The sequence below is a fragment of the Pungitius pungitius genome, chromosome 15, assembly GCF_949316345.1.
Source record: "Pungitius pungitius chromosome 15, fPunPun2.1, whole genome shotgun sequence".
NCBI lineage: Eukaryota > Metazoa > Chordata > Actinopteri > Perciformes > Gasterosteidae > Pungitius > Pungitius pungitius.
In genome coordinates this window covers 15,559,700-15,582,817 of record NC_084914.1, presented here as the reverse complement: position 1 = coordinate 15,582,817, position 23,118 = coordinate 15,559,700, and the positions used below count along the sequence as shown (strand labels likewise).

At 49.4% G+C, this 23,118-nt stretch overlaps 1 protein-coding gene and 1 long non-coding RNA gene across 2 annotated transcripts; one reads left to right on the top strand and one right to left on the bottom strand.

Annotated features, from left to right (window-relative positions):
* Nucleotides 1-5: 5 nt before the first annotated feature.
* Nucleotides 6-8,114, bottom strand: LOC119209609 (uncharacterized). Its single transcript, XR_005119562.2, has 4 exons — nucleotides 8,047-8,114; nucleotides 7,858-7,906; nucleotides 7,283-7,651; nucleotides 6-1,226 (listed from the first exon to the last, which is right to left on the bottom strand). It is a non-coding gene; the product is annotated as an uncharacterized LOC119209609 (long non-coding RNA).
* On the top strand, nucleotides 1,510-7,269 carry LOC134105355 (uncharacterized). Its single transcript, XM_062557961.1, has 2 exons — nucleotides 1,510-2,361; nucleotides 6,990-7,269. Exons 1-2 carry the CDS (start codon nucleotides 1,740-1,742, stop codon nucleotides 7,205-7,207), a joined length of 840 nt encoding a protein of 279 aa, XP_062413945.1. The 5' UTR covers nucleotides 1,510-1,739; the 3' UTR covers nucleotides 7,208-7,269.
* Nucleotides 8,115-23,118: the final 15,004 nt, after the last annotated feature.

The following is a 23,118-nucleotide window of genomic DNA, read 5'->3' as shown; positions in this document are numbered from 1 at the left end:
TTATTTCACTCAAGGAGCCGTTTTAGTGTTCATGTTAACCCTCGCAGTTGTTTTGTACCAGTTCAAGGTGTCTCAGTTAATCATTGTAAATAATTTCAAATGATAAATGCTCATTCCTGACTTCTTACCTGAATGGGGACACTCCGGCTTTAGTCACCTCTTGTTGGAAAAAAAGCCACCGAAAAGCGCACGTCACATAACCAAAATGGGCGTGCCAAACTTACTGCCATGCGAGAGAAAAGTACACAGCCCGAACCAGTGACGTAATGATTGACATGTTGCACGTACGGGGAACAAGTAAGGACATTGTTATTACTAAACCATCAACCACAATTGATGCTGTTCAGGAAAGGGAGGCATTGTAAATTGCTGACATAATAAAAAAAATATAACGTGCACAGAGGCGAGTAGTACACATTCTGGTGGGTTGGTGGACATTGAGTACGCATGACAAGGTTTGATTTAAATCCACCAGAAATTGGGACAACTCTGCCACCTGCTGTTACAAACGTGTACCTACACAGACCAAGGGACGCATGGGAGACATAAAGAAACTACATAAGAAACATTGTCTATGTTTTTGCCCTTCTCCTGGCTGCAGTTGAATTGGGTGATCATTGTTTCTATTGTTTTTTCACACTGCACTTTGTAGGGGAACTAAGATATGAACGAGGAAATAGGGAAAGGTGACATCGGACAACATTACAAGCTCTTGCTCAGTCAGTGAACACGCGGACCAATGCAGTCTGTAGAATCAAAGCCGATTATTGCCACAATATGACACCAAACAATCGGCAACAATTGGAAGAAAAAAAACCCAAACACATATACAGTAAATAAATGAAATAACAAAAAAGAGGGGGGAAAAAAGTGCAGACAAAATCCCTTGTGTTGACGTGTGTCCTCGTCCGAGGCTGTGGCTGCAATGGGGACTGCAAGGATGAGCCGCTCACTCATCCAACCACAGCAGTGACAGGCCCTCTCCCCTGAAAGACCTCAGTCTGACCCCATAGTCAAACTTAAGTTCCTCGTTCACCTCAATGTTTTTGCGGACCTTGAAGAAGATGACGTCAGCTGCGTTAACCGCCCCACTGTCTCTGTGTCGGGATGGCACTTGCACCGAGGGGCTTGGGCATCGATGCAGAGGTGCTTATCCCCGTTTTAAAAAAACAACATGTAGGAAGCCTGGTCAGTCGTGGCCTCCATCTTCACATTTCCCTCAGCTGCTGTGATTTGAGAACACAAAATGTTCAGTTATTTCTAAATATAGACTGTTTAAAACAATTTGAAAACCTTTCAATATAATTTCCATGGCAGATGGCCAGTGGCACTCCAAAATTGTTATTATCATTAGATGTTATTAGTATTACAAACAGGTGGCATTCTTCACCTTGACATGGAGATGTATATATATATTTGTGTATATGTAGTGTGATGCACCGAGAGCTGCAAAGTTGGTGGTTTGAATTGCGGCTATATATATATATATAAATGAAGCTTAGGCGAAAATTCAGTCAGGAAGACTGGACAGGCTTAGCCATCCCCGGCTGACATCCTCACCGCCAGCTGATTAGGGGCGGGTCGGGTAATGCCAGACGTGGGTGACGTAATCGCAAACCAATTGCATCAGTGCTGGCGAACGTTAAAAGACTGTTCTCCCTTTTCCGTCAGTTGTCATTTCAGCGCGCACCAAAGGCATAATAGTCCTAGGAGAAAGCAGCGATTTTGACGACGAGAGAATGTCCGATTCGGACAGCGATCCTTTCCGGAGACGCGAGTCTCCAGAACCACAGCCGGCGAGCAGCCCAGCTAGCGGCCGGCGTAAGAGCGCTCGCCTTACGGGGCGCAGCGGCTCCGCAACGGATGAGCGAGTAATCATCCTCACCCAACTTCAGGAACGAGGCGTTGTTCCAGCACCGGGGCTCCCTCTCTCGCAGCTGCGGGACTTGGTGAAGCTCACAGCGGGCGAAGAGCGTATCGATTCCTCCCCACCGCCCGCGCCAGGGCGGAAGCGAACCCGGAAGTCGGGACCGAAAGAAGCGACGCAGGCGAAGCGGGGGAATACTACAACCCGGGCTAAGGCTCCGGCAGCCACGGCGGGCACGTCAGGTTCGGACGACACGGTAGTGTCCAACAACGCGGTAATCGCCACCTTACAAACACTGGTCAACACCATGGGCACCATCGAGGCTCGACTGCAGCACCTAAGCAATAGGCAGCCCAGTCCGGTCAACACACTCAGCGCAGACATCCATGAGTCCAGGGGACCCGCATCCGGCATGGGTAATCAGCCTTCCACGTCAGCACAAGGGGAAACGGCGCAGCACTCGTTGGCATCGGCAGTACCGGATCAGACGCAGGGTAGGACCTACATTTCCCAGGCAGCAAACATGTCGACGCGTCTTCGGGTGAAAATTTTACGAGGCGAAGATATCAATCTTGTGTCCATCATCCTCCCATCCCCAGAGTGCGACGTCAGTGTAACATCGGGGGCTAATGTTTCAGCGGTATTTAAAGCGGCAGACCCACGCTTGAACAGGGAGCTGTCGATAGGACAATTCCTCGTAGCATTTGGGATTTATCGGGACGTTATTTGCGCCGTTTTTCCTGACCGTAGGCAGGAGTTTGACACATACATGGCACTAATTGGTGATCTCAGCATCAATTACGGCGGACATGTTTTCTACCGGTACCACAAAGCCTTTTCTAGAAAGGCAGCCTTGTTCATTAGGCAGTACAATATCCGGCTAGCTTGGTCCGTAATGGACATGGAGCTACTGCTCATGGTCGCCGGTGGTATGCAACCACTGGCATGCGGTTCGTGCGGCCGTACGGGTCACCTAGCGGCACTTTGCCCGTCGGCGGCATTCCAGGCAGCATCCCACGAGCACATCACCCAACCACAGCAGCCCGTCGCCCAGCGGCAGCAGGTGAGCAGGAGGCACGAGGTCCCAACAATAGATTACACTCCGGTATGTCTCAGTTTCAATGAGCAGGTCTGTACGTACAAAAACTGCCGCTATCTTCATATCTGCAGCTCGTGCAAGGAGGCGCATCCACGGTCAGTCTGCCCGCGACGCTCCGTCAGGATCCCACGGAGGGGGGGGGCACGTTGTTCAAAAACCTTCTGAAAATACATCCCTCGACACCAATTAACATTGAGGCCCTGGCAAAAGAACTAGCTTTCCACCCCGACCGGGGGTTCGTTAATCACCTACTTACAGGCCTATCACAGGGGTTTCACGTAGGCGTCCTTGCGGAGCCTTCCGAGACGTACATAGCGAAGAACCTCCAATCTGCTATAGAAGACCCAGAGACCGTTGCCAACCTAATCAAAGAGGAGGTAAGGAGGAAGTACATCATCGGCCCCTTTAAGGCGGCACCTTTTGCTATATTTCGGACTAGTCCAGTAGGCATTGCTACGGGGAAATATTCAGGGAAGAGAAGGCTAATATTCGATCTGTCCGCCCCGCATTCTAGCGTTATTCCGAGCATCAACAGTCTAATTCCCCCGGAGCTGTTCTCCCTCCATTACGCGTCAGTTGACAATGCCATCAGCTTGATTAAACTGGCGGGGCAAGGTGCGTGGCTTTCAAAGGTGGATATAAAAGATGCCTTTAAAATTGTGCCAATACACCCGGGGCAATGGCATCTCTTCGGGATCCGGTGGGAGGCGAAATTCTACTTCGCAGTGCGGTTGACATTTGGGTGCAGGAGCAGCCCGTGCATTTTCAACAAAGTGTCCGAAGCGCTCTGCTGGATCTTGCTGAACAGGGCCAGAATCCCGTCAGTACTGCACCTATTGGATGACTTTCTGGTGATCGATTCCCCGCAAGAGAAGTCCGGCTCCTCGCTACGGGGGGTGGAACAGTGCTTTCGGGCACTGGGCGTTCCACTGTCAGAGGGGAAAACAATGGGGCCAGAGACACGTCTTGAATTTCTGGGCATTACGTTAGACACAAACGAAATGAAAGCATCCCTTCCCATGGCAAAGTTGCTACGCATTCGCGAGTTTACCAAGTTGTGCTGCGGCGCGGGCACCATAAGCAAGCAGCAGCTACTCTCCCTCCTAGGCCATCTCAACTTCGCCATGCGCGTGCTTCCGCAAGGGCGCTCGTTTGTCTCACGCTTGCTGGACTTGGCGGCCTCGGTACCCAGGCTGCACGAGCACATTTTGTTAGACGACGGTTGCCGGTCCGACCTACGGTTCTGGTCTCGTCTGCTCGAGCACTGGAATGGCGTGACCTTCTTCTACAACGACATCGTGGAGTCGACAGATTCAATGCAGTTATTTACAGATGCCGCGCTGTCTGCCGGGTTTGGGGGGTTCTATCAAGGCCAGTGGTTCGCCGGCCACTGGCCAGCCGTTTTTTCCAGCTTCGAGACCTCAATAGCACTATACGAGATCTACCCAGTGGCAGTAGCCTGTTCCATTTGGGGACGTCACTGGACACGCAAACGCATCTCCATCCGGTGCGACAACCAGGCGGTGGTGGACATTATCAACAGAGGCCGCTCCTCGGCCCGAGATATCATGCCATTTATGAGAGGCATCACGTGGTCCGCGGTCACCAACAACTTCATCATCACTGCCCGGCACGTGCCTGGACAGCATAACAAACTGGCTGATTCACTTTCCCGCTTTGATTTACAGACTTTCCAGAAGCTTTGCCCAGAGGCCCACGCCGTGCCCGTAACCGTCCCAGAGTGTCACACCTTGATGCTTTCATAGGTACAGGTCAGTTAGCACCCTACCTGGAGGCCGCCCGGTATTATATGAGGAGAGGCCTAGCACGGTCAACTATAAAAGCATATGATTTTGCGTGGCGCACTTTTGCCGCGTTTTGCCTGTCCGTTAGCGTGCCGGTTCAACCCGTGTCCATTAAAACTGTGTGTGCGTTCATCTGCTACTGTACCGATGTGCGGCATTTCAAACCTCCTTATATCCGTAGCCTGCTGGCCGGCATTCAGTTCAACATCAGGTGTTCTGACCCAGAGTTTCCAAGCCTGTTCGCTCACATTAGCATCAAGCTACTACTGAAAGGCATATCGCTAGGGTTACCACAAATTCCCGACACTCGGCATCCTATCACCCTGCCCATACTTCACCGGATGCTGCGCAAACTCCGGGAGGGGGTATTTGGTCACTATAGCGATACCTTATTAGAGGCAGTCTTTTCGCTAGCCTTCTATGCCTTCCTCAGATGTAGCGAATTCACCACGTCCGGCAAAGGCTTTCGCCCTAATTACGACCTCACGGCTCAAGATATGACCTTCTATCCGACCCATTATAAACTGCTGCTTAAACACTCCAAGCGAGGAGGCGCTTGCTCGGTGATTGTGGCGCGGACGGAGTCTGACTTTTGTCCATTTAAAGCCATGCTTGGGTACCTCCGTGTGAAACCTACTAGCGGGCCGTCGGCTCCGCTATTCCTCACACCCTGCCATGCTCCGCTATCCCGAACCTGGTTTTGCCATCACTTGGACATTGTACTCAATAGAAGCCACCTATCCCCGCAGCACTACTCGGGACATTCTTTTAGAATAGGGGCTGCCACTTCAGCCGCAAACCAAGGCATTCCGGTGACCACCCTGCAGCAAATGGGAAGGTGGTCCTCCTCCGCTGTAACGGCATACATTCGCCCCGACCTGACCACCATACTGGCACAGCAAAGAGCTTTGAAGCCCTAACCTATCCGGTAAGCATGCATATAACTGGTGGTGGTGGTGTCATAGTCCGGCCAGGCTGGGGACTTTCCTTGTTCCCGTAGCCGCGGACCCAAGAGCGCTGTCCTAGGTGAACGTGACCTGGCTTAACGTGTCTGTGTTTCCTAGGTTTAACGTTACCTGGCTTAACGTATCTGTTTCCGGGTCTAACGGGACCACATCAATTTACCCAAAAGATGTCCGAAGGACCTGTCAAGCCGACAACACTCTGTTTCGCGGTCTCCCGGGACCAGTCAAGCTGACTAAATTTCTTCTTCGCGGTCTCACGAGGCCAGTCAAACTGACTACCTTTCTGTTTAGCGGTCCCGCGACCAGGTCACAACAGATTAGGGCTAATGGCCCGTTTGAGCAGGGCCGGTCCAAGCTGGACCCGTCAAGCGACGCAGGGCTGTTTAGCGGGCTTACAGGATCAGGCAGGGATACCATGTGACCATCTGTTTCCCGGTCTGAGCGAACCCGGTCAAGTTGTTCTGCGAGGGGCCCTCCGCAACTATGTCTATTCTGCGGTCACCCTTGACCCCGACTGTCCTGTTCTGCGTCTAACATGACCACATCTATCTTGTCTGCGGGCTTACATTCCCACACACTGTCCTTGTCATGGGTCCGTCTCGACCCCTACCTATACCGTCCTTTGGTCTAGCAGACCCTCTCTTTATTTCGGGATCTGTTGAAATCCCCCATGCCTTACTGTGGCCCAGCTAGGCCCTCGCTATGTCCTGCGGCGCCCCTTGCCCCCGTGTCCTTGTCTGTGTTGCAACAAGATCGTCATCGGTCCTTTCCTTGCTACCTGTGGCCGCTATCGATGCTTGACTCTCCATAACCCACGTTGTGTTCCCGCACCACGCTAACCCCTGTCTCTCCAGCTCCACATGAAGTCCAGCTAGGACCCCTCACTGGCCGTAAGTATGTATTTTATTCTGCATAAAATAAACCTGTTTTGGGGGATATAGCTCGGCTCAGCATCCCGGCCCCTGTGCTTTCCTACGGCAGGATGGAGTCCAAGCCCCAAACTCAGTGCCATAACAATATTCATGCATGTTATAATAAAGCAGTGTTCAAACTTCAAGTCTCTCCGGATTGAAATGAAGCTTAGGCGAAAATTCAGTCAGGAAGACTGGACAGGCTTTGCCATCCCCGGCTGACATCCTCACCGCCAGCTGATTAGGGGCGGGTCGGGTAATGCCAGACGTGGGTGACGTAATCGCAAACCAATTGCATCAGTGCTGGCGAACGTTAAAAGACTGTTCTCCCTTTTCCGTCAGTTGTCATTTCAGCGCGCACCAAAGGCATCCCACCACCACCCCTGACACCTCCAATCTCCGGCAGAACCTGGCACATCAGGAAATTGGAGCAACTCATTCTCTACCACCACCACCAGTGTCTGGACTCCCAAAGGGGGGGATATAGCTCGGCTCAGCATCCCGGCCCCTGTGCTTTCCTACGGCAGGATGGAGTCCAAGCCCCAAACTCAGTGCCATAACAATATTCATGCATGTTATAATAAAGCAGTGTTCAAACTTCAAGTCTCTCCGGATTGAAATAACGTTGTCCTTACCAAGCTTGAGCAGAGGTTGGCTTCCACAGCTTCAACATCTCGTCTACAGTGGGGAAGTTTGTCGTCCACCCCTCCATGGCGATGTGCCTGTTCACCATACTGGTCGATGGCTTACAGATTGGGTAGTGTGCTGGTGGAAGAAATACCATCCGCTGCTTCTTCGATGGGGGGAAACAGTGCTGTGAACCCATCGTCACCTTGTGGCTGCAGCGAGTAAAGGTGACATGCAGAGTTAACTATGATGGGATCACGTCCGTGGGTGTGGTGCACAAACACATCAGCATGCGGATTCGTTCGGCAACGTGACCGTTAACGATGACCGGGTTGAATGCATCCGTGGCGAAGGTGCTCATAGAATGGCTGAAACCACTGTTGGAAAACAAGAAACAAAGTTACTCGACAGCAACAGACTGCACTGTGCATTCTGCACAGCCATTGCGAAGCAAATTTGGCAAATTTGTGCTCCCTGCCTAGCCACTGGCAAAAAAACAATGGAAACGTGATGAATATGCGCCCACATTTCCATTGCAGCCAGTGGAAATGTGGAAAATAGAGGATGGACGCAACACACTTACCTGCGATGAATCTTTGGTTGTGTCGCTTATGAGATGTTTTCTTCTTTATCTATAACAAGGGCAAAAGAAGTGGTAACAAATTTGGTCATTTATTGACACAATTGATCAGAATGAAAAGAAATAAGCATGATAATTAAGTAGACTTGAATGCACCATAAAAATGTTTAAAATAAAGATAAAATTTGATACCTTCAGGCCCCTCCTCATCACCAGTAGAAGATGAACCTTCAGACTCGTCCACACTTGGCAACGCCTGGATGGGAAAAATATGTTTTTTTCATTAGTTGGAATGCATTAAGCATTCCAAGTATTGTTCTTCGAATCTTTATTCAACTTATTATTTTTATTATTATATTTTTTCCGCGCCCTTTCAACTCCTTCACACTTTCAGCTATTTAAACCGTTCAAATATTAAAATGTTCAGCTCATTCAGTGGAGGGGTGCTATGACTTTTCAGCTTTCTAGCTCTTATAATTGAATTAATATAAATTAAAATCATCAACCTTTTTAACATGGTTTCCAATGGATTAAATTTTCAAATCCTCTCAAAACTTCTTCAACTTTTTCAGCTTTTCCAATCGTTCAGCTAGAGACACCATTTAAACTTTAAAATGTTGACACAAGTCTTAACAATTTCATAAAAAGAAGAAGAATATCTTTTCATGATCACTAATTATGTTTCATTGGTTTTTGGGTCCGTTTCTGAGTTTTGAGTGCGTATTGGGTATTCTTAGAGCAAGGCAGAGTGAAGCCGTGTCAGGATTCAGTAAAAAAAAAAAGGAACTTTTGCTTTCACGGCCACAATATATTAACTTTTCAGCCTTCATTTCTAAAAAAATACAGATGCCGTGCTTGTGCTGATTGGACTCGTATAAGTTTGGAACCTCACAGTTATTTACTTTTTGTGTGAGGAGCCCGATTGTGAGACAAAGTCTGCCCCGAGCCCCTTAAGCTTCAATACAAATCTGCCGACATATTAAAAAAACAACACAGAAGGTACACTTTTTGTAAAAACTACACTCATGCGTTCGGTAGAGTCTTGTGTCTCTCAAAATGCTATCATATTTTGGCTACTCCAATTTGTTTTGCTCCAGGAAGCATTTGTTTGAGGTGTGGATTCTGTGTAAATCTCTGCGCTGTGAGCTCATTAGTGACCAGCTGTTGATCGATGGCCATAAAGGCCGTAGCTCAGGAGTCATCCACTGTGCAGGGACGTGTAGGTTTAACCGTGTTTAGCTAACCGTACATGGACGTGCGTGTCGTGAGTTGGGACGGAGACACGGGATGAGCAGACCGTAAGTAATGTGGAGGCAGGACGGTTAGATATTTGGGACATGGGAGAGCGATAAGTGCTAGCTAGCTAAACTGCTAACGAGGCTACTCCCCGTATGCTGGACTTGTGACTTGTGATGGAAGACCGTCTACACCTCCGGCGTTGACGATCGTCCGTCGCCGCGGTTAGCAAAGTATAGCTCGTGTAGTGCTAGGGGGGGTCTCCTCGCTAGCTAGTGAAGTGTTTAGCAAACTTTATTAGCTCGTCACCAACGCCGAAGGCTTCACCGCGCCAGCGAACAACGACAGCCAGCCGCCTCGCCTCTACAGCCCGTGATGTTCCCCCCTCTCCCTCCCACGCCACTACCCGACGTTTGTGAGTAATTACCCTGCCACGCGTGAATCCACCATGTCCACGAACAGCAACGTGGCCAGCGGATCGTGGCTCCTTTTTTGAACTGAACGGGTAAAACCGTGAACTGCAAGTGGACATAATACTGAGGGAGCAGTGTGAATAATAACATTGGACTTTATTGTACACAAGGACCTCTACGTTATGTGTTGTAGTTTTGAATGATGTGATTACATGTTTTGCTGCATTCAGTGTTACAGTACAGTGTTAAGCTTGGCCTGTCGTTTACTGCACCTATGGCTATATGTTGCTAATGACATTACCACGCAGTGGAATGAATGTACGTTGTTACGGGGAATTTATTTGTTTTGTTCTGGTTAATGAGCCCCCTTCAGTTAGAATAACTCCCCCTTGAGTCAGACGGGTGTTTCCCTGTTAAAGCATGGTCATAAACAAGGGGAAATGTTTCAGTGTGAAATAATTGTTCTAAACTCCAATTAAATCCTACATTGAATATAACTTTCTTTATTGTTGGTTCGACCTGCTACATAACTACTATAACGAGTCTTTATACGTTTTAATGTGGTGTCAGAGACTGATGTTGTTCACCGGTTACGACTGTTTGAGGACAGAGTTTAGATTTATAACTAGTACTAAAACCTTATAATTACTACAAAAAAAATATTTTTTAATTCTCAGCTTTTCCTATTTCTATTCTTTCAGCAATGTTTAAATTAATTTCAGCTTTTATTATTTCTGTGTTTTCAAATTCATAGAAGCTTCTCCCATTTCTATTTTTTTGCAATTATTTCAAGTTAATTTCAGCTTTTCTCATTTCTGTATTTTCAGCCATTTTTAAATGTATTTCAGCTTTTTCTATTCTTTCCGCAATGTTTAGAATTATTTCAGCTTTTTTCATTTCTGTACTTTAAGCAACTTTTTGTAATTAATTTCAGCTATCTGCATTCCAACGCATTTTCAGCAGGAAATGCATTTTCTAGTTAGTTGGAATGCATTAAGCATGCCAAGTATTGTTCTTTGAATCTTTATTCAACTTATTATTGTTGGAATGCAGTGATGCACTTAGAGTGAGGACAAAATCTGAAAACAGAAGGTACATGTTTTGCAAACTGTTGGTAGAGCAGTTTTAAAACGCATACAGACATAAAAACTAGACTCATGCGTTCGGTAGAGTCTTGTGTCTCTCAAAATGCAAAAAATATTTTTTGGCTACTCCAAATAGTTTTGCTCCAGGAAGCATTTGTTAGAGGTGTGGATTCTGAGACCCTTTCTCAATATGCGTTCTTGAGTGGACTTTTGTTCTCGTGGACTCGTGAAACGTCATCAGTCCCAGCCCGAGTACTGTTCCAATTCTAAAGTTCGCATCTGGCCGAGAACGGTCATAATACCCGGATGTGACTCGCCCCGCCCATTTTACCGGGCATGCATCGGAGCAGGCTCGTCTGTTCTTGTGAGAGCCAAATATCCCAGAATGCATTTCACCTCAGCAACAGGCAACAACGACAGATGAAAATAAACACAACTTCATGTCGAATTTTTTAAATACTACTTTATTTAAGTAACGTAATGTAATTTTATGACTGAAGTTAGTTTTGTATAATAGTTTATTTTTTGTTACTGTATCCAACGTGCTCCTCCTAAAATGATAAAGCTAATTATTTTATGACTGATTATATATATGGTGCTCAATATTATGTACCATTTCTAATTTTAAATGAAATTGAGACAAAAGTTTGTTAATAGTAAAATATTTAAGTCAAAAACTAAATTAAAACGTATTAGCAAGACCAGCTGACGTGGTGACGTCACCAAGTCAGCTGCTGTTCCAATTGCGGAAATGACCGTTCTCCGTTCTCCCGAACCTGCGAGTCAGGACTCCCGAGTCTGTCTCCCGAGTCTATTCTCGCGGGAACGCAAGTCCGTTCTCGCCGTCTCAGGTATTGAGAAAGGGCCTCAGTAACTGTCTGTGAGCTAACTGCACCCGCTCCGTTGTCACGCCAACGAGCTGGGGCTCTTTCTGTGACTCACAGCTGATCCTTATTAGCTGATTAGTGCAGCCTGACATGACCTCCTTCTCTCATAATTTCAAAACTTTGAACTTACTTATTGATCACCACTACTAATATTTCTAGTACTTCTAGTAGTATTTCTAGTTTTTCAACTGGTATTATTACTAAAATGACTTTTACTACTAATAATATTACTAGTACTACTAGTATTTTAACCCCCATGGAGGGAATTCTTACTGTAATGTTTGATGAGGCCTATCAATCAATAGCTTCTTAGTTTGAATAACAAATATTCTGTCTCTCAACCCCTCCACCCTCTAACCCAATACCATCATTTAAAAAAAAAAGCCGCAATGATTATCTGTAATTTAAACATGAAGCTTAGGATAAAGCTGTTTCGTTGAATACTTATTGCTCTCATAAACTGCTCTCATAAACTTTTTTAACAGGGTTTTCAAATGGAGTTTGTTTTCAAATCCTCTTATACTTTTTCAACTTTCTACTTTTTCAGTTTCGCCAATGTTTCAGCTAGAGACACCATTTAAACTTTTAAATGTTGACACAAGTCTTATCAATTTTATAAAAAAACAAAACTGGTAGTTGAGGAGTTTTAAAACACAGAGACATGAAGGTATTCAGAGACCTGAAGGTTTTCAGGTTTTAATACAATATTCACATTTCAGGTTTCATTTCTGGATCAAAACGATGATGTGCTTGTGCTGGTCAGACTCAGAGTATGGAATCCCACAGTTAAATCACTGTATGTCTCTGCACCTGTGAGCTCGGTAGTGTTGTCATGGTTACTAATGTAATTATAAACTAACTTTTCATTTACGTTTTATGGAGCAGGAGGAAGCAGCATCAAACTGAAAGAGATTGATGTGTGTGGTGTTGCAGTTAGAAGAAGTGCATACAAGTTATTAAATGTGTTGGCTGTTGTCGTTTTTATTGACAGTATGGATGGAATCTCCGCTGTTTTAAGATTGCATTATTAATAGAGCTGTCAAAAATAGCGTGTTAACGGCGTTAATTAGCTGTTTGTTGTTAATTACGTCAATTTTTTTGACGCATTTCACGCATACGCAGTGTGACAAATTATTCAGGTCAGGAAAGTGCCTCTTCCTCTAGGGAATGCACTTCATCCTATACAACACATTACTGCCACCTGCAGGCATATGTCAGGCCGTCAGGTTCAGCAAGTCGTTTGCGCCAGAGACCCGCACCCCCCCCCGTTCTCGCGCAGCAGAACAGAGAAGAAAAAAAGCTCCGCCCAGCAGAGCTTTGCTAAGAAAAATACATAAAGAGCAGCGCTGAGGTAGAGGAAAGACCATCAGAGAGACCCGTAATACTGTTCTGAAACATGCGGAGGAAGAGAAGCCAATGCGATCTAAATCCTCCCAGGTATGGGAATATTTCATACTGAAATGGGGGGTGCTAGCGGATTTCTTTGCAGCGCCAGTCGTTCTAATCGCCGCGCTCGACTTCAAGGTGTAACCTTTATTATTGTTCGGTCTGAAACGGCGCGCCCAGTGACGGGTGGTGCAGCAATATTGTTGTTTGGGTGGAAATCGGGAGAAAGGTTGGTCCGGGAGATTTTCGGGAGGGGCTTTGAAACATCGGGAGGGTTGACATGTCTGGTCATCGCAGCCCTAGACCATCAGGAGCACAAACTCACAGCAGAGTGGGATAAACTGCAGAGGCTCGAGACCCTTCTAGAGCCATGCAGGGAAATCAGTCTGTAACTTATCAAATAACATTGCTTTGATTATTTTCTGGAATGAATTAAAAAATCAAATATCAATAACATGTATTTATGTAAAAAATAATAATGATGATAATAATGATAATTATGTATCTGTGTCCTGTTATTTATCTTTAGTATGCATTTCAGAAAGAAAAAATGGTTAGGATTCAGGTGTGATTAATCATGATTAATCCACTGAAAATTCTGATTAATTTGATTACATTTTTTAATCATTTGACAGCCCTAATTATTAATTTTAACTGAAATGGCTTAAATGATTTAATCTCAATTTAAAATAACCAAAACAAGTTCTTCTCTCAGTCTGTAATATATCATGCTCCATAGGAGAAGCTTATCTTCCTAAGTTAAATTAAATAAAAGATTATCTTCTTCATCTGTACTTTATAATTTTTGGGGCTTTTGAGGCTTATACTGTCAAGCGCAACAGGTTGCTAGGCAACGGGAGCATTGGAGGTGAAGCTAAAGACTCAGGTAGGAAGTTCCCCTGTAGGCCAGACTGTCCCATTTCAGAGACCGCTCGGTTTAGCTATGCCTTCTGTCAACAGACAAACATGATGAAGCCCCTCGCTTGTCTCTCTCTGTATCTCGTTCTGCATATTCCTCTGTCAATCTGTTTGTACTCCCTCTTTATTTCTGTCTTTCTTTCTCTATTTACTTTGGAACTTCTCTACACTACACTCACAGAAGCACACACTCAAGTTCACTTGAAGCTTATTCATTAAATTATTAACATCATTGTAGCGCAAGTTAAGTAAATGTATACACCACATCGAAATACAGCTAAAAAATAACCAAGATTAATTTAAATTGGCATTTGCAAATAAATGCATTGGAGGCTTCTTAGTTTAATGAATCACTGTGTGTCTCCCTTTACAGGCATAACACCAACTACCGTAAAACCCAAAGTAGATGCGCACTAGACTACCGTATTTGACTGCATTAAAAAGTACCACACATTCAATAATAACAATAACTGACATGGGACGCAGGACAAAATATATACAAGACTGTCACGTAGGCGTGGAGGTGCAGGCGGAAGCAGGACTCAAACGCAGGGTCTTCCACGAGAGGTGCTCTTTATTTCAAAAACAAACCAAAAACCAAAACCGAAGTGCTCCAACCACGGGAGACATTTGACAATGACGCGACAAGGGACAACAGGCACACGGGGCTTAAATACACGAGGGAGGTGCAGGTGATTGGACACAGGTGGAAACACTCAGGCAATCACGGGACAAGGCAGGAAGTGAAGTTAATCCAGGACCACAAGGAACATGAAACTTCAAACTAAAACAGGGAAAGAGACCAAACCGTGACAGAACCCCCCCCTCAAGAACCGAATTCCAGACGGTCCTAAAGGGGAGCAGAACCGGAAAAATTCAGACAAGGGGAGGGAGGGTGAGGACCCGATGATCCTGGGCCGCGCGGGGAACTCTGGGTGATGGCGGCCATGTGTCGGGTCCTTCGGGGGGCCTGCCGGGTCGGCGACCGGGCCTCAGGGTCTCGGGGGGCCTGCCGGGTCGGCGACCGGGCCTCAGGGTGGCGCTGAGCTGTGCGGCTGCGGCGTCGTTGTGGCGGGGGGCGCCGAGCTGTGCGGCTGCGGCGTCATCGTGGCGGGGGGCGCCGAGCTGTGCGGCTGCGGCGTCGTCGTGGCGTGGGGCTCCGGCCCAACCCCTGACCCCACCCCCCCTTCAAGGACCGACTTCCAGGCGGTCCCAAGAGGGTGGGAGGGAGGGGTCATGGTCAGGCGCCGCGGGGCCGGGACCGGGGGCGTGGTTCTCGGGGCAGGAACGGACGCTGACGGGGTTCTCGGGGCAGGAACGGGCGCTGACGGGGTTCTCGGGGCCGGAACGGGCGCTGACGGGGTTCTCGGGGCCGGAACGGGCGCTGACGGGGTTCTCGGGGCAGGAACGGGCGCTGACGGGGTTCTCGGGGCAGGAACGGGCGCTGACGGGGTTCTCGGGGCAGGAACGGGCGCTGACGGGGTTCTCGGGGCAGGAACGGGCGCTGACGGGCGTCTCGGGGCCGGAGCGGGCGCTGACGGGCGTCTCGGGGCCGGAACGGGCGCTGACGGGCGTCTGTGTTGCCTTGCTGTAGGCAGCCTGCAGCCTGGCAGCCAAGGTGAGCACCCGGTCGACATGAGGGTCGACCCCAGGGAAGGGCCGCCAGACTAAGGGGGGTCCTGGTTTTTGCTGTGTTCGAGCGCACCGGGCGCACGTCTAAACCTATCCGCCGTATCAGCAACCAGTACTAGACTTCGTTTAGGACTTCGTCAGTACAGTCTTGCTAACTGCATTACTGCTCATATTAGCGAGCTACCGCTAGCTTGATCAGCTGGATCACGAGTAAAGTAGCAGAAGAGCTGCTCGAGGCTCCTTACGTCCCTCACGTCAAAACGGGACAACGTGGTGCTCTCATGTCATGTTACGTTGACTTTACATATTATGCCATTGACGCGCTTTTTAAAGTTGATGCTCGAGCACCTTGGACGACTTCACTCGTCTTTGCCTGCGTCATGTGACTCACAACAACGACCCAGCCCTGCTGGCTGCCCTCAGCTTTTTTTTGTTGCTCCGCGCTCATCTCCGCAAACCAGTGAGTGAGGTAATAATCGCGCGACAAAACGAATCAAAATTATAATCACACTACCCACCCCCTTCATTAAAAAAACTCTTCAGATCTGCCCGATTCACACAAGTCACCCAAACTGACGTGAAACAAAGCGAGAGGAGCCGAAAAGCGCGTCGTTTGCATCCCTGTAATAAGCTATTATCCTGAGTTTGGTGCTCATGGTGGAAAAAATGATGCAAAATAGTATAGTATATTCCAAATAGATGAAACAAAGCAAAGGGGGATGCTGTCTGCATGCAGCGGTGTTTAGAATAGGCTTTTCAATTGAAACACTGGGTTGAAGGGTTGAAGCGCTGCCCAGAGTCCCATGGCTGCTATTTGGAGACAGGGCCTTAGATTAAACTAAATAAAAATGTAAACTCCACTCATCACACCAAGAGAATCAACCAATAAAAACTGATTGTTTATTGGCTATTACCAACTGTGTGAATGTGTAAATGAAAAGGCTTATAATCTATCTAGAGCCCAGTAGATCCAGATCCACGACCCCTATCACTCCCACGATGGTGTCCGAGTTGAGCTAATGGCAAGAGAGAAGTACACATACACTTCTGTTATATATTTTCCTTCTGACACCTATCACAAAAAACATCAATCATACTCATATACCCTTTTTTTATTCATCCAAATAAACTATACGTATGTGTACGTTAATTTTGCATTTACTCCGTTGTTCATATTTGTTTTTTAGTTCCACTTTAAATATATATATTTTTGTTGAATGAATGCCTGTTCCAAGAAATAGTGATACATTTTTTTAATACAACAGCAACTAGCAAGTAAGCCTACCTCGACCTGTGTAAACGGCGTGGATTGGAGTTGTTCTCCGTAATCCGAGCTGGTCGCTTTGAGATGGGTCTGTGTCACAGACCATTAGACATATTTAGACATTAGACACAGACTCTGTGTCGCTCTCTAAATATAAAGTAGAAGGATTACCTGGTGCAGCTTGATGTGGCGCAACGGAAAGCTCTCTCTTCCCTTGGTGATCTTTTTCACCGTGGACATCTGAATAAAATGGATTTATGTGTTCAAATTGCAAGCCAATATACACCATTTCCCATAGTAACTCTAGCATAATTGAAAAATGTACTTACTTCGACCACTTCCCCCATCACTGTCAGGAGGTCCTTGGCATCCTTGCAGGTGCTGAGGGCGGTCAGCGGAGACGGGGGACGGATTAAAGCCTCCGCCTGCTCTCTGAGCTCTTGGGAGACGGGGAGGGAAGCACTCCTAAAAAACACCGTCTCCTTGGTTATGTTAATCATGTACGGGGGAGACTGCCCTCTCAGAGAGTGCCCCCGTAACATGTAATACCCGCCCGCTTTAAATTTGTGGGAAAATTCCTCATAGCACAGCATTATCTGTATCTGTTGAACCATATGAATTATCTGTATCCCTATCTGTACTCGGATTGGGCGGGGCCTAACCCGAAAGTGGGCAGGGCTTAACTCGGAAGTATGAAGGATTCAACCCGTATATTGTCGGGTTGTCTTGAAATGGGCTGGGCTTTAACCGTTATGCTTTTTTTTAAGCAGAGGGAGAGGGAGGGAGGGAGAGAGAGAGTAGGTCAGTGCGTGAAGGAAAAAAAACAAAAAACTGGTTAGAGCCAACTGAAAAAAAAAATCCGACAGGCAGAGACGCAACGCGAGTCGCATTCCTAAGTACCAAGCCCCACGTATACCTGAACTCTACTAGTTAAGAACAACAAACCGAAGTAAAAAAGTAAACCTGAAGCCGAAGAAATCCTTTAAATCTACCCGCGAACCTGCTGACTGAGGGAGGGAGAGAGGAGTTCTGTGACTACCAGCCAATCAAAGAACGCAGACACAGACAGCTACCCAATGAGGACTTTTATTCAATCCAAGCACAGATATTGACTCGTATTACTCGTATAATACTCACTCAGCAAAAGTGCTTTATCCATACCGGATACTCGCTCAACTCTAGTAGGAACTCTCTCTGCGTAGCCATTAGTCAGCATCCCAGACATGAATGTAATGTAGTCGAAGCGAAAAGATAGATCTTCATTCAAACGCCTTTTGAGACTCAACGTACGCTGCTCTACGATTGTCTTATTGTTTGGCATTTTGAGGGATCTTTGTCTTACCGGCAAACCGATATTATAATGACCATCAATGAGCTTAGCAGATTCAGAAACTAACTCAATGAAGCGCTTATCCTCTCTTGACAGACCAGGTTGGTCATCATGCAGATTTTGAGCAAAATCCACCTTCAGTTGTTTTTCCCAATGTCTCGTCACGGAGATGCGATTAACTGAAATGTCGGGCTGTGAACACTGATCACGTATCTGATTATCTCCTCGCAGCGGACCATTCACGGTCCAACCCACAATGGTTTTAATTGCATAAGGGCCGCTGTTCACTGCGCGAACTACCTCCCATGGCTCCAGAGCTTGAGGGACATTAGTGCCGATCAAAAGGTCCACATCAGCGTCAATCTCTGGCATTTGTATGTGTCTCAGGTGCGGCCATCTTTGGAGGTCTTTTGAGCGTGGAATGTTACCTCTATGAACAGACATGCTTCTTTGAGTAAAAATCTCAGGCAGGTCACAAAAGCTGTCAGAGTCCAACTTGGAGACTTCAAAGTCTGACAACTTGTAACTTTCCACCACCTTCTCCTGCCCCATAGTTCTAAGGAGTATTCCGAGCTTCTTCCCTGTAAGATTGAGCCGGTTCATGAGCCGCTCTGTACAAAACAAGGCAGTACTCCCCGGATCCAGAAACGCATACGTGACTGTACGGTGTGGGTGCGTGGGGTTGAAGACACTGCACAGGACCGCAGGGTGGTGGGTTTCAACAATGCTTTTTATTCTCAGGCTTTACACAATTAACTCGCTCGGTCGGTCGGTCCGTCGGTCCCCTTTTTCCTCCTCGCTCGCCTCACTGTTTATAAGGGCGAGAGGAGACCCGTTAATTCCCCCCAGCTGGTTGCCAAGTGTTTCCACCTGGCACTGTTCCCCGAGCCACTCCCCCTCTCTCCCTCTGCAGCCGAGCCGAAACCACGCCCGCCACCACATACCCCCACCGCCCGACTTAGGCCGGGGAGCCGTCCGGCCTAGCTTACTCCCCCACCCCTCCCTCGAGAGGGCGGGAGAGGAAGTCCGCCACGACCATCTGCGTCCCCGGCCTATGGACCACCTTGAAGTTAAACGGCTGTAGAGCCAGATACCACCGAGTGATCCGGGCGTTAGTATCCTTCATGCGGTGGAGCCATTGGAGCGGGGCGTGGTCCGAACAAAGGGTGAATGAGCGTCCCAGGAGGTAGTAGCGCAGGGAGCCCACCGCCCACCGGATGGCCAGGCACTCCTTCTCCACCGTGCTGTACCTGGCCTCCCTCTCCGACAGTTTCCGGCTGATGTAGACCACCGGGCGGTCGACCCCCTCGACCTCCTTGGACAAAACGGCCCCCAGCCCTCTGTCCGACGCGTCTGTCTGCAGCACAAACGGGAGAGAAAAGTTAGGTGTGTGGAGGAGCGGCTCCCCACAGAGAGTCTGTTTTACCTTCTCAAACGCCCGCTGGCACTGCTCCGACCACTGGACCGGATCTGACGCACCTTTCCGGGTCAGGTCGGTCAAGGAGCTGGTGAGGTCCGCAAACCCGGCGATGAACCGTCTGTAGTAACCCGCCAGCCCCAAAAACCGCCTCACCTCCTTTTTTGTCTTGGGGCGCGGGCAGGCTGCAATTGCCGCTGTCTTGTCCACCTGAGGACGCACCTGCCCCCCCCCCCCCAAGTGGTACCCCAAATACCGTACCTCCCTCCGTCCAACTGCACACTTCCCCGGGTTGGCGGTGAGCCCGGCCCGCCTCAGCGACTCCAGCACCGCGTCCACCCGCCGCACATGCTCCGCCCAGGTGGTGCTGTGGATAATTACATCATCCAGGTATGTGGCCGCATATGCGGCGTGCGGGCGCAGCACCTTGTCCATGAGGCGCTGGAACGTGGCCGGGGCACCGAACAAGCCAAAGGGAAGCATGGTGAATTGGTACAAACCATACGGAGTGGAGAAAGACGTTTTCTCTCTGGACTCTGACGACAGGGGAATCTGCCACTAGCCCTTAGTTAAATCCAGGGTCGTAAAAAAACGTGCAGTGCCCAGCCGGTCCAGGAGTTCGTCGACCCGGGGCATTGGGTAGGCGTTGAATCGTGACACGTCGTTTACCTTGTGGTAGTCCACGCAGAACCGCACAGTCCCATCCTTCTTGGCCACCAGAACGATGGGGCTGCACCAGGCGTTGTTGGACTCTTCTATTACCCCCATCTCCAACATAGCCGCTAATTCCTCCCGAACCACTTTTCTTTTGTGTTCGGGTAGTCTGTAGGGTCGTGACCTCACCGTCACCCCCGGGGGTGTCTCGATTCGGTGCATTATCAGGTCGGTGCGGCCTGGCCGGGGGGAGAACACATCAGCAAACCGCTTCTGCAACTGGGCAATGTCTGCTCTCTGGTCCTCAGAGAGATGACCCTCACACGGGAGCGGGGTGGGATTGACCGCTTTTGGCACCTCCGGCCCCAGGTCCTCTCTTTCCGCTACTGTGGAAATCAGAGAAACAGACTCCGCCTCCCTCCAGGGTTTCAGGAGGTTGAGGTGGTATATTTGTGTAGCCCCGCCCCTGTCAGACCGCACCACCTCATAATCAACATCCCCCACCCGGCGTGTGACCTCGAAGGGCCCTTGCCACTTAGCCAGAAGTTTTGAGTTGGAAGAGGGAAGTAATACAAGTACCTTTTCTCCCGGTGTGAATTCTCGCAGCTTGGCCCCTCTGTTGTACATCCGTTGTTGTCGTTCCTGGGCCTGGAGCAAATTCTCCTGTGCCATCCTCCCCAGTGTGTGGAGCTTTGCTCGCAGGTCCAGGACGTACTGGATCTCGTTTTTTCCGGGGCTCGGACCTTCCTCTCAGCTTTCTTTAATAAGGTCCAGCACCCCTCTTGGTGACCTGCCAAACAGAAGCTCAAAGGGAGAAAATCCCGTGGAGGCCTGGGGGACCTCCCGGACTGCAAACAACAGAGGGTCAAGCCATTTGTCCCAATTACGTTCATCGTCGCTAATAAATTTACAAATCATGGACTTCAGCGTCCTATTCATTCGCTCCACCAACCCGTCGGTCTGGGGGTGGTACACGCTCGTGCGGACGGACCTAATGCCCAGTAACCCGTAAAGTTCTCCCAGTGTGCGCGACATGAACGAGGTGCCCTGGTCTGTTAGAATCTCTATCGGGATTCCAACCCGGGAGATGACCTGAAACAGAGCCTGCGCGACACTCTTTGCAGAGATATTGCGCAATGGCACTGCCTCCGGATACCGGGTTGCGTAATCCATGAGGACTAACACAAAGCGGTATCCGCGTGCGCTCCGGTGAAATGGCCCGATGAGGTCCATGCCGATGCGCTCGAACGGAACCTCCACCAACGGTAGCGGCCGCAGCGGGGCACGTGGTATGGCTTGTGAATTAACCAATTGACACTCCGGGCAGGACGCACGCCAGCGGCGCGCGTCCGCCCGGATGCCTGGCCAATAAAATCGGGCCATTATCCGGGTCTAGTGTTTTCCCGTATCCCATGTGACCCGCCATCGGATTATAGTGAGCCGCCTGGAAGATCATTTCCCGGCGACTTTTCGGTACCAACAACTGGGTGTTTTCCTGCCCTGTTCGAGTGTCACGACTCACTCTATACAGTCTGTCCCTAATCAATGAAAAGTGCGGATACGACTGTGCTGCGTCAGGGCGCACCAAATGACCATCAATTCTAATCACTTGGTCGTAGGCTGAGCGTAGAATATCGTCACGAGACTGCTCGAGTGGAAAATCTTCCATGGAGCGGAACTCTGAAACCGCCGGAGTCTCCTCGGGAGGCTCCGCCGGTTCCCCCTCTCCCCCAGCGGCGTCGGACGACCTCGCGTCACCGCTGAGCACCGCACACATACCGCATGTCCCTGTCGGTCGTGAACGCACCCCCGCAGCCTGCCCCATTAGCGTGTTAAATCCCTCCCAATCCGTTCCCAAAATTACGGGGTGCGTCAGGTGGGAGCTAACCGCGACCTTTATTCTATATTTTTTTCCCCTGAACCTAAGTTCGACGGACACTATAGGATACTCGTGAATGTCCCCGTGCACACACCTTATTTTCACCCGCGACGCTTCTACCAATGCCCCTGGCCGAACCAGGCTCTGGTGTATCATGGACTGCGAACAGCCCGAATCCACCATCGCCTGGCGTGTACCCCCCTGGATTCTTACCGGAACGCGGTACGTCGCTCCCGGGCCGGGGGAGGGTGATGGAGCGCCGGCAACCCGGATCACCTGCCCCACCTCCATCAGCGGGCACTCCCTCCGCAGATGGCCGGGCTGCCCACACTTCCAGCACTCCTGCCCTGGCGTTTGAGAACCTCCGGGTGGGTCAGGAAGAGTGCCGGGGCTTGCTGCGGTCGGGGGGGTCCCGGTGTCGGGCCATCGGCTCCCGCCGTGGGGCTGGTCGGGTGCGCCCTGTGGTCAGCTGCTGGCCCCATCCCCGTGGTGCGGCCTCCATAAACTGCTCCAGTACCACCTTTTCCAGTACCTCCGACGCTGTTCCCACCCCGTTCGGCAGGAGCCACCTGGCGGCTGCGTCCCGGAGCCGCTGCCCGTAGGCGAACGGCCGGTCCTCCTGTCCCAGCCTGGCACCCCGGAATCGCCGCCGGTGGTCCTCCGGCAGCAGCCCCAGCCGGTCCACTACTGCCTTCCTCACCGCTGGGTAGTCCCGCCGGGCCGCTGGAGGTAGCCCCATGGCGGCCGTCTGCGCCTCCCCGATCAGCAGTGGGAGCAGCCTAACGGCCCATTCCCCCCACCGGCCATCCGCCGCAAACATTGAGACTCAGTGAGATCTGTATTGCAGATTGTGGGGCCGACACTGTTCAGAACCCACATTTTGTCCCTCGCCCATGACATCCCATGGGCTGGGCACCTGGGAGTCACGAAAACCTATAACCGTGTGTTGCAAAATTTCTTTTGGCCAGGATTGAAGAAAGATGTGGTCCATTACTGTAAGACTTGTCATACCTGCCAGATCGCCGGAAAGCCGAATCAGGTCATTCCGCAGGCTCCACTCTGCCCGATTCCTGTTATGGGTGAGCCCTTTGAGAGAGTGATTGTCGACTGTGTTGGCCCGTTGCCTAAAACTAGGTCAGGAAACCAATACCTGCTAACAATAA